The sequence below is a fragment of the Sabethes cyaneus genome, chromosome 2 (assembly GCF_943734655.1).
Source record: "Sabethes cyaneus chromosome 2, idSabCyanKW18_F2, whole genome shotgun sequence".
In the NCBI taxonomy this organism is placed as follows: Eukaryota; Metazoa; Arthropoda; class Insecta; order Diptera; family Culicidae; genus Sabethes; species Sabethes cyaneus.
Window position 1 is genome coordinate 105,140,139 of NC_071354.1, and position 11,830 is coordinate 105,151,968.

At 37.1% G+C, this 11,830-nt stretch overlaps 2 protein-coding genes across 5 annotated transcripts; one reads left to right on the forward strand and one right to left on the reverse strand.

Moving 5' to 3' along the window:
* Positions 1 to 518: 518 nt before the first annotated feature.
* LOC128733863 (serine/arginine-rich splicing factor 1A) lies at positions 519 to 4,492 on the forward strand. Of its 2 annotated transcripts, XR_008411950.1 has the most exons (5): positions 519 to 782; positions 848 to 1,217; positions 1,514 to 1,584; positions 1,641 to 1,788; positions 2,316 to 4,492. XR_008411950.1 is itself a non-coding variant. In XM_053827703.1 (4 exons), the coding sequence occupies exons 1-4, from the start codon at positions 613 to 615 to the stop codon at positions 1,732 to 1,734; spliced, it is 705 nt and encodes a 234-aa protein (XP_053683678.1). In that variant the 5' UTR covers positions 519 to 612; the 3' UTR covers positions 1,735 to 4,492. The 2 variants fall into 2 exon arrangements, 1 of the variants encoding a protein (XP_053683678.1); XM_053827703.1 differs by having other exon boundaries at positions 1,641 to 4,492.
* On the reverse strand, positions 1,250 to 9,671 carry LOC128733860 (peroxisome assembly protein 12-A). Of its 3 annotated transcripts, XM_053827697.1 has the most exons (5): positions 9,473 to 9,671; positions 8,923 to 9,416; positions 8,647 to 8,868; positions 8,416 to 8,577; positions 1,250 to 1,770 (listed from the first exon to the last, which is right to left on the reverse strand). In XM_053827697.1, exons 1-4 carry the CDS (start codon positions 9,590 to 9,592, stop codon positions 8,460 to 8,462), a joined length of 954 nt encoding a protein of 317 aa, XP_053683672.1. In that variant the 5' UTR covers positions 9,593 to 9,671; the 3' UTR covers positions 1,250 to 1,770; positions 8,416 to 8,459. The 3 variants fall into 3 exon arrangements, with proteins under 3 accessions (XP_053683672.1, XP_053683673.1, XP_053683670.1); XM_053827698.1 differs by lacking the exon at positions 1,250 to 1,770 and having other exon boundaries at positions 7,132 to 8,577; positions 9,482 to 9,671; XM_053827695.1 differs by lacking the exon at positions 1,250 to 1,770 and having other exon boundaries at positions 7,132 to 8,577.
* Positions 9,672 to 11,830: the final 2,159 nt, after the last annotated feature.

An 11,830-nucleotide genomic window follows, 5' to 3' on the forward strand; every position in this document is an offset into this window, starting at 1 on the left:
CCAAAGGTTGTCAGTGTGCAAATTAAAAGAATCATTTAGTTGGGAAACTATAGCGATGGTGACGCTAGCATATTAAGTAATTTTAATTTGAAATTTTATCCAAGAATTCGCGAAAAATTTGTTCCTGAATGGATGTCTGTTCTTAGTGGCTAAGCTGCTCATTCTAAATGTGAAATTGGCCTTGCCAGCGTTGCTGATATTGTTCAGGGTTTTGCGTGAGAAAAAAAGAAAAGGAAGTATTTTTACTTTGTCAGCACTCACGCGTTGACAGTTCGGCACGCGATTTCCTGAAAGTGCGAGCAGCCTACAAAATCTCTTTCAACGCTGGCAAGGCCAAATAGCGTTTTTTTGCTTTACGTAATATTTAACGGCTCCTTTGCCAGATTTTTTTAACCAACAAATTCGAGCAGCCGGACTCCAATCCAAGATCCAACTCTTTCTGGTTTTCGAGTAGCTGCAACAGTTGCATCTGGCATCTCTGCCGTCAACGCGAAGAAAATTTCCAAGGCGTCATTTTGCTGCTGTCGTTTGTCTATCGTGGTGGTTTGGAAGTAGAAGTTTTTCATTTATTTCGGCCGCTGTAATCTAGATATTTTATATTCCCAATTAATTATGTCCTCCCATGGTCGCAACGAGTGTCGAATCTATGTCGGCAATTTACCTCCAGATATACGCACTAAGGACATTCAAGATTTGTTTCACAAGTTTGGAAAAGTTACATTCGTTGATTTAAAAAACCGCCGCGGGCCGCCATTTGCTTTTGTGGAATTTGAAGATAATCGGTAAATTATAGAATTAATAAAAAGGTTAGTGTCAAGCTTACAAAATTTTCGTTATATTTTTGTAGAGATGCGGATGACGCAGTAAAAGCACGCGATGGCTACGATTATGACGGGTATAGACTTCGAGTGGAGTTTCCGCGTGGCGGAGGTCCCGGTAGTTATCGCGGAAGCCGTGGTGGAACCAGTGACCGAGGTAGTGGCAGGGATAGAAATAATCGTGGTCCACCGGCCAGACGGTCGCAGTTCCGAGTTATGGTGACAGGTCTGCCGGCATCCGGCTCGTGGCAGGATCTCAAGGACCATATGAGAGAGGCCGGCGACGTTTGTTTTGCCGATGTATATAAAGACGGAACTGGAGTTGTAGAATTCTTACGCCATGAAGATATGAAGTATGCCATAAAAAAACTTGACGATTCCCGGTTCCGTTCTCATGAGGTAAGCAATAAATCGGAAATAGTGGTGGCAGAATAAGGGTTTATTTCTTAGCAGATATCATATTAATTCGAGTGTTCGGTGAGCAAATGGTTGTGGGTAAAAATCGTTATTCAATAACACGTTCTATGTTTCGCAGTTTCGCTTACAAATGACTTGGTCGGATCCGGCTAATTTTAAGCTCTGAGACTGAGAGTCTAATTATGCTATACTGACTCGTAGTCTACTTACTACCATTTGAATGTTTTATACAAGTTGGCTCAATTAAGTTTAATTTATGTTTGTTTATTATTTTACAGGGAGAAGTAGCATACATCCGTGTGCGTGAAGATTCCTCCGACGATCGACGTGGCGGCGAACATCGTGATCGGTACGATACGTTAGTATGAATTGAAACGTTTTTTATGTCCTGCTTTGCATTTTTAGGTCTTACTCACCTCGCAGACGCCGTGGCACACCAACTTATTCTCCAGTTCAACGAAGCTTTTCACGGTCCCGTTCTCGCTCTTTCAATTACTAGAGCTTGTGAGACAATGCTACACCAGTCATTCGAATCCTGCTGGATGGATTCCAAGTAAATTGACGATTTTTCTGATTATTTCAAAATTAAGAAATTATAAAATATCTATCTACTACGCATATTCCGCCACCATGCGACAAGTGTGTCACTGTAATAACTTGAAATACTAATTGAGCGCAATTTTTGAAAACTCAGGCAAGCTAGCTTCAAGGAATATTTTAATCATTTTAGTACATTCCTAAGTTACGACAATTCAGTTTAAGTTCATTAAAAAATTATCTTCTATTTGAAAATCAAGTATCTGCACGTATAACTATTATCAATCATTCAGACTGAGGCGGAAGCTGCGGCATATTTTCGTAGATTGTAAAATATCTTAAATGGGAAAAGGAGAAAATTGATCCTATGAATCATTGAATAATATCTGTGTTCTGATCTCTCCTTCTAGCCTGTGAAATGCGACACGAGATCTCTATCGAAAACTGGATTGGATGATTTATTTCTTTTATCCTTATTCTATCTTCGTACTTGCCTTGTTTTCACGTTACATTCTAAAACCTGTTTCTTCTTTTTTTAAACAGGAAAATGGAAACTTCTTGCTTATTTTTTGTCTGACATGACGCGAATGTTTCCTGCTAGGAATTTGGATCAGGAACCAAGGAATTTCTAAGATCTGTAAAAGTCGGATGCCCCTTTACTCGTTTACTATGCAGGATGCATTTATTTCGTCTTATGGAATACTGGACCCGAACAGGATAGGATTCAGGTTTAGCAACCCAAGCGGTCGTACATATTCGTCTTTTCACTATCTGGAGGAATCGGAATTTGGGATTACAGGATAACTGAAGCAGGACTTTCCGTTTTTTTATAACTGAGTCATTTTCTGATTTGCACACAACTTCGCGCTGTTTCTTCTGGTTTTTTCCTATTTATTAAACTGTAGAGTGGAGTAACTACGCTTGTATTTGTAAATATGTTTTATCGTCATAAACATTACGCACGTAATTGATTGTTATTACGATAAAACATCATTCTTCTTGAGAGCGAATTACTTTATTCTATAGTAAGTTTTCGCCTATAGAATCATTGTTGAGTATGTTAGTTCAGTGTCTGTTTTAAGTGAAACATAGAGGAAGATTTGCACAATCCGCATAAATTTAAAACAATGGTGGTAACAGTATATTATGCACGCTAAAGTTGCGAATGAATATTCATGAGAATAATTTAGAAACCGTGGTATAAGGTGTCGAATTTGAGAAACGTGCAAAACAAAATCAAGATGGAGTTGCTGTACAATCACAAAGGATCTATATTGGAAATGGATGGAAGGATGGACAGTTAAAAGCAGGATTCATTTAAAACTAAGCATTAAACTCTTTGGAATAATGGAACATCAGCACGAGATTACAGATGGATTATAAACATGCAACTAATAAAAACTCAAACAATGGTTCTATAGGTGAAAAGTGGCTAATTCTTAGCGATTTTAAAGCTTGGAATTGTTGAATTAGTTTTGTATAAACAAGCTTCGATTTGCAAGTTACGGATGGTGGTCTAAGGAATTTGCCAATGATAGGATTTTGCTCTCGTGGACTACGTGGGATACCGTCTTTTGGGACTTGTCTTCAGGAATGGAAATTAACAATTTTGCCTCACACTTATTCGTTAAGTCATTATGGACACCGCGGGAAAAGAGATCTTGTGTTCGTTCGCATTTTGGCAGTACCAAGGAAATGTTGGAAAGGAACGTTGCCAGAGGAGAAAGGAAGGAGCAACTGGTGTGTATTAGCTTTATTTCTTATTTTTCCTCTTTATTTAGCATTTTTAATCTCTCTTAAATTTTTTACCTAAATCTTTGATTTCAACATTTGGCATTTTAACATTCCGCTGTTTGCAAAAAGCGATATTTGTTGGGAAAATCGCTTTTGTAAACAATAGCGGCTAGACTTGGTTTGAACGTTTTCTACTGCAAGGCACCTTGTTTTTATTTTTTACAAAAACTAAATTACACTTGCTAATTGATCTTTTAAAAGTAGAGGCGAGCATGTAAATTTTGTTTATATAAAATCATACATCCATACATCATTTTTGTCCATTTTTACCGTACAGTCGATCTAACTGTATGAAAGCGTTTTTCACCGTGAGGAATGTAACGACAGATTTTAGAGTAATAGTTATTTTCAAGGGCAAGGATTTCAGGATTAAAACTTTATGGGTGTGGCCGTTACAATCACAGATTTGTCCGGTCTTGAAGTTTATAATTTCAACAGATCCGAAATTAACTTCCTATATCCCATGTATGTATGGCTGATTTTTCGTTTTTGGTTATCTACGAAGTTTACCATAAAACAATTCGTTAAGCGTAACTATGCAGCCTTTAGAGCAATTCTGTCACTACGTTCTAAAACAAAAATATACATAGTCAATTGTCTTAAAACGATTAGCTGTTGATTTTAGTATCGAAAATTATGTATCAGCTATGCTGCCGCTCTCCGCATAACAGTCCCATTTATATAGGAAACTCCATAGAAAATGCGACGGTTATGCAAATAGCGGCAGTATGCTACCATGGGATAGAAAGAGTTAAAAATGAGGACCAAGAAATATCGTCGCTGCTCGTCAGATTAAAACTGCCTGTTTGCTCTTGAGAATAACTAAATGAAGCATACTTTTCAACAACTAGAAACTACGAAAAACTTCTCGGTGGTTGCTCATGGTAACATTGAGAATAAAGAGATTTCAAAAATAATTCTACACGTTTGTTAATAAAGAAATATCACATCCAGAATGGCCCTCCCTTGGGTGGGTGGTTCATCGAGTCCTTCATCAACCGCTTATATGTTAGTTCTATGTGTAGAATACTATGTAGATAAACTCATCTTAGTTGTAGAATGTAGTTTTGTGCGATCTAACTCCATGTGTAGTTGTGTCAATCAAAGCGGAGTTGAGGAGGAGGTCTGACCAGCTCAATTTGAAGGCACCGGGAGGGTCCACTAAATTTTCTGGGGGTTGCTGGCCGTGCTTACATGGCGCGCCCGCCTCAGGTATCTTATAGGTACGTTCAGTGGGTTCACAGTAAAATCGAAGCTAAAGCCTACCCACTTCATTTCCCAAAAGAACTGTCAAATTCATCTATGAGCATTTGACAACTCGTAGAGGGATGAAGTTCGTATAGAGGTGGTAGGGGCAATATGGGCCACCTAAGTAAAACACGTCATAAAACATGTAGCGCGTAATCAAAATTCTGGTAATTGCCATAAACTTACGATTTGATATGTCTTTGATAAATTAACAATGTTAGAATAATGATTAACTATAAACATCCATCAAATTTGAATGTTTAAAAAATGATACTTTTTGCTTCGTTCAAAAATCATACGGGGCATAATGGGCCACTCTACGGGGCAATATGGGCACTTTAGTTGAAGTTACCATTTTAGCCAGTTTTTACTAGAAAATAACTTAAAAGATTATATCAATACAAAGAAAAGAGAAATGGTGACTATTTTCATTTCATTTAGCGGTTGTTTTAGGATTGTTTTTATTTACCGATTTTTTTTTCAGTTGTACAACATAGACAACATGGCGGTTTAAGTGGCAGGTAGATGAAAGACACCACTTTTGCTCTGTAACCGCTATTTTCGAGTTGATTGTTGCGTGCAATCACGCAGCATTATACTTGACTGTGTCATTTTAATGTTTCCAGCGTTTATTGGTTATGTACAAATACATTGCCATGTTCATTATGCCCCTTATAGCTATGCTAATCAAAAATAATTATAATAATGCGATAAAACAAAAAAATATCTCAATTATACAAAGCGATTGTTCATATATGGTAATAGTAACCATATATGGAGCGGAGAAGTCCAGAGCACGCAACAAATAGCTATAGAGATTATTTTGTGGGTTGCAATTCTTATAGTATTTTTACAATCCTGAGTCGGCTTAAAGTAGTTATGGGCAATACAGCGATAAAAAATATGCACACACAAGTATGTGTTCAGGCGTAGAAATACGCATGTGTGGGTGCGCATATGTGTATAGGTATGGACGAGATATGTGTTAGTAAGCATAGTGATAAGCCAATACTTTCTTCAAGCCTGTTCTCTATTCATATTAGAATTTGACTTAACATCTACTTTTACAATCACTACCGTTGTTAACGCTTCTGTTACTATCACCAGTAATGTTTTGCCTTTCATCATCACTATTAGTAACATTTCCTGTAATATTGGAATTACTCAATGGTTATTATACAACCAAACTTCATTGATTGCGCTAAGTTTAGCGTAGGTTCTAGTTCTTTTTTTTCTTTTTTGATAGTTTTTGACAAAGTAAACTAGGGTATGTTGCTGCTTCGTCGTAATTGCCTATTCCCGTCCTATCCAACACAAATTATTAAAAATATCAGCGATTTTTATGACACATAATGCAAAATTAGTTATTCCCTAATATTTTAGTTTGTTGACTCAACCACACCAAAGTGAGCTGAGATCTATTTAAATGCTTTTGACGTAGGACTACGTCTTACGGCAAGTTTTGAGATAGGGTGTCATTCCAAAAAATCGAAAAATACGAGCGTCACGAAAAATGAAAGGTTTTGAGCGCTAATAGCTTAGCGGTTTTCCGATCGATTTTCAATATTTTTACACCAATCGATCGGAAAATCTTCTAAGAATTGACCCAAATGAAGAAAAGTATGGATTCTTGATGTTGAACTATTGAAAAATTGAAAATAATGAACCTATGTTGTACCAGAATTCTCGCTTCGTGATTGGTTGGAAGATTCTTTGCGATGATCTAAACCTATACCAATTTAATATCTGTGCTTGGGAAGTAAACCAAAACAAGTGACAAAGTTCTCTCATTTCAACAAGATTTCTTAACACCGCGGTTAAATCTAGACCATTTTGATGTCCTTGCTTGGGAAGTATGCCAGAAAGAGTGACAAAGCCACCTCGTACCAACAAATTTCTTACGAACGCGATTAAACCTAGTCCAATTTGATGTCTGTGTTAGGGAAGTGTGCCAGAAAAAATGACACAAGTTCGTCGTCCCAACAGATCGCAAATTCTTTACTGCGAGACGATTAAACCTCAGCTAATTTGATATCTGTGTTGGAAAAATGTACTACAGCTGTAGTGTTCGGTTATAACACGACACTGTATGAATACGCATACTTGCCGTTCCATTAGAAGTGTAGTGAAAAGATGTGCTGTTGATAAAATAGGATTAAATTGGTAAAATCCCTTCAACGTGGGGAACCATGGGTAGTAAAAACAATCTTTAATTTCAGTAAGGTAGCAGGAAAGCAATAGTTTGTGTTCTTGATTTTGTTAAATTGTTTTCAAATGTACAATCTTTTGAGAATTGAACGTATGCAATGTTACTACTTTGATAAATGTTACATACAACGCATGTAGCATGTATATATGTTGCATATAGCATGTATACATGAAGAATCGAATGATTACAAGCATGAATACATGCCACTATCACTACAAAGACACTTACGTAGTCCTGCGTCACCTATATATGCGGTCGTGTCTTGTACACAACCCCTGATTTTTTTTATTAAAGAATTCCTAGCAGCCAAATTGACGAAGAAGAAAATGTCGACTAATCGTTTCAATTTCCGTCATTCATAAAATGAAAATAACCCACACAACTTGCATGACCCGTAGAAATTTCGCAGAATAACATTTGTGATAATTACAATAGATCAATAATGTTGTGGTCAAAGTGATAAGCCCATATGAAAAAAAAAACACATTTGTGATGCCGTCCTACACAAATACATGCGCGCTAGCTTCGTAAACATTATTGTGATTTTTAGTTCGGACGATGATAAAGTTTGAAGGACGGATTTTAAAACGGTACGACGAATTTAAGATATAAAGTCAGTTGCGTAATTTCAATAAAATGCTTTAATAATCGTTTTTTAGTGAATTCAAAGAATTGAAAGTTAGAGTGGCTTTCCTTACTACGACGGGAATTAGAAATGAACCCTTGATAGAAATTCGGAGAGAATTACACTGGACGCACACGTCATTCAATACCTTGCACGCACGGGGAAGAAACTACCACCACCCAACCAAGGATAGTTACAGCAGAATGGCTCAGGACACACTACTAAGGCAAGGCACAAATGTCTATACTTGATGGAAGCAAGGCAATGATAAAGCGGTCATTGGGGATGGGAATAGGAACTCCTATTTGATCAAGGTAAAATCCATCATAAAAAGGTAAGAGGAACGGAATATGAATACCCGAACAACAGGTATGAAAAACATATATCTTTATCTCTTAGCTTCAAACGTTTGCCATTTTATAGAACATTGATAACTAGACTACGTGACTATTTGACCATTCACTTGAGACTTGACATTGTCTGATCTTGGAATCTCCAGAGTCAATTCGCTACTGCGTTTTATTGGCTGCCGTAAGCTGCCTCGGCAGGCAGAAATGACTTGGAGACTCCGATATAAGATCACCCCTCGGGCCTGGTATAGAAGTAATGCGCTCATCAGCGTCCAACTAGTAAACCCCCCACAGATTACAGATTACAGAATGTTAAACACGTTTTGAACATTTTAAAAAACCTATTTAAAAAAAAAATTTTTGCCCAGATAATCGAGTCCGACCACCACTTACAAATACAATAAAAATAAGCCTCACCGTGGATTCTTATCAAATATTCTTATCGTAGTTCTTATCACCCTTCATTCATCGTCATCGAAAACTCGCACTAAATCGTTTATCGTTGCTGGGTATTTAGACACAGCGCACTGCTTCTTTTGTTGTACATAGGTTATGATACATTGGTAGCAGTATACGTACCTTGAAATAATATATATGTGTAAATACATAACATAAATTAGAAACAATTATTATAATAAGGTACATTACCCAGAGACCGATACTGCTGTCGGTACTATCCATTTTTGAAGACACAGAGGACAAATGTTCTTATATCTTTCACTATTTAAGTCTGTTTCCGGTGCTTCTGGAACAGGTAACCTAGATAAATCACCCATATTGGCTTCGTTTTGCCACCACTCGATAAATTGCAGGAAAAAAGCAGATAGTTCAAGTGACTTCAACAGGAATATGCTCCAGATTGTTGCTAATCTGGAATAATTAAACAATTTGCTCTCAAAACGCGTTTTCTCAAACGATGCTTACTTTACTTGTCCCGATAAAACATCCTTGAGCGTCCAGGATTCTTCTTCTTCCGTTAGATAAGTAAGAGTCAATCCCAACCACCACAGGACCGGCGAGTGTGTTGAGCTCTTCCCGGCTAAATATAATACGCAATGATAGAGCTTAATAGCTTCAAATAAAGCCTTTCCGTATGGAATAAGTTGAAGAAATTTTCGCTTTTCATCCGATATGGTTTTCCCATTGTCATAATCATTTTTCCATTCCTGTAACATTTGCTTAATTTTGTTGTAAAAATATGGTGCTATGACTAAGCATACTAAAGACCACCGCTCCCTATTTTGATTGAAACTCAATGTTCTCTTTGAAATCCGCGTTAAACCGTAAAATATTTCTGCCAATGAACCGCCCTTGTTTCGCAGGTAATAACTTTGTACGATGCAATTAAACAATGCATATATTTCATCGTAATACCTCAGTAAATAGCCGAAGGTATTGGGCTTGATAGTTGCTAGAAACTAAAATAAATAACACTTTTGTTTATTTTATGGCAGTTTAAGATATAACATCTCACATTTGCTACTTTTTTTAGAGCTGGATAAAAAGTTGCATTCAGTGAATCTGCAGCTACAACTTCAAATATCGACGGACGTGTTTCAATATTTTGCGTTATATGCGCGCCTTTTGCAGCCATCGAATTGATTTTTAAACTTACTGTTTCAATATTTATATTCCTTGTATTATATATAAGCGAGTCTGACAAGTATACCGTATATTATTTACATCACGTTAGGCTGTGAACAAGGTTTGGGTTTTTCCCTTTTTTCCAGGGGCTTGCGATGGGTGCCATGTTTTTGTTGCCAACATCATCAGCATATCTTGACAAGGTTGGCAGCAAATTTACCTGTCCGACGGGCGCTATTTCCTGCATTTCATGCAAATAGCGCCCTTCGTTAAGTCGACTGTCAAACACCGTTCGTTAAGATAAGGATAGCACCCCGCTGCTTTTTTCCGTCTCGGTTGTTTACTACCCCGTAACAAAGTGACAGTTATTAACAGTTTCCCATAACACCCGCCAGTGTCAAAAATGTCGCGACGATCGTTTTTACGTGTCGTTCAAAATTGACGCACTTTCGATTTCCAAAGGAAATGTTAATTTTTGTTACGTTAAATGTGAACGCAAAAAGCTGTCTGGACAACAATTTGAAAAGTGCGTATTGATTATTTCATGTTTTCGGTAAAACTGCTTGAATTCTTGGTGGGTTGTATGATTGCTTTGTTTACAAGATAAAAAGCGATATTTATTACAAGATTGTCACTCTTGTGTACGAGTTGTCTGGTGTAAAGTATTTAAATATTGCGTGTTTCATTGAAAGTTATCCGCTGCGCAATTCGAAATAAAATGCTCTTTCATGATTGCTGGATCGATTTTGTCGTTAACAGAACAAGTTAAGCAAAATTCAAGAGTCAATCCAAGCAATAGAGATCGTTGCAGTTGTACAAAAAACACTCTGTTACATGAGAGAACCAAATAGAGCATGTTATTATGACAGAAGAACCAGTTATGCTGCTATTGTCATTACCACCGAAACGTTTTGATACTTGACATAATGTTGTCAGTTCGTAAAATACTCTATTGAAATAATAAACCAATTCAAATCTTATATGCACAAGGGATTTTTTGCCAAAACAAATGATAATAAACTCTTTCTTCGATATTTACGCCGCTTTCAAACATCTGTCGTGAACCATGAACCAGCCGTTTTAGGTACACGCTAAGAATCGGTTACTTTTTAATGGGTAAAATTTGACCCATTTCGCACTTCATGTTCTTCCCCCCAAAACTAAGTACTGTGGTGAATACCCACCGGCTGGTTAATAAAAGCTGTTCTTAAAAAAAGGTAATTTTTACTCATAATAAGATGCATTCACAGTTCTCAAAAATGAGAATTTTTTGCGCATTACCAGTTGCACTGCCAGTTCTTAAAAATAGGTATGTTTTGCGCATTAAAAGATGAATTAACAGTTCTTAAAAATGGGTATTTTTTGCGCAATTTTAAATTTTATTAAAGAAACTCGAAATTAGGTACTTTTTCCGCAGTTTTAAGTAAAGCAATTTTAGGAATGAAGAAACCAGTATTTTTATTTAGAATTTTATAAATAATTAAATTAAATTATAGTTAAAATATTTATCGATTAAATCCGCTGGTTTATGGACAAAGTTATAGAGTATTTCCGCTTCACCGAATAAATGTTGTCGAAGGAATTTCTTTGCACTGCTCCGCGATAAAGCTACGTGGCTATAGGTTGAAGCTTTTCCAGGGTCGCTGCATATTGTAGACTGGACCAATGTTGCTTGATAATGATGGTGGCTCCGGTTGGGTACCGTTAGTTTGGTGTTTTGTATCTACAAAATGATAACATTAGATGTGATGGAACAAAATAGTAAAAGTTCCAAAAGAAAAGAAACTTACACATGATGGTGATAGATTTGACTTGCTTCGGATCGGTTGACTTCGGTGGTATGCGGACGATGTCTGGCTCAGGGTCGCACGTCGCACCTTTCGCTTGAAGTTCACACAAGTGAAGCAGAAGATCACCGCGTGTAACGTCGGTAATTGAAGCGATGCTAGTCTGGCAGTTCAGCGCTCAACAGACTTGCATGGACCGCTGTACTGCCGGTGAATGAATCACGGGGGAGATCGTTGTCGTACTTCCGTCCATCATTTTCCTGAATCCATACGGGTGGGCGATTTCAGATGGTCACGTGCACGTAGCTGTATTTTGGCGCTGCAGCTAGAGACATTAAAAATATGCAAAAAAAACGTCAAAATACATTAAGCAAAAAGGAATGAAGACAAGTTATTAATTTTCAGCTGCTTGATGGAAATTTTGGTGTACAGATTTGAAATGTAACCATTTATTTACAGCC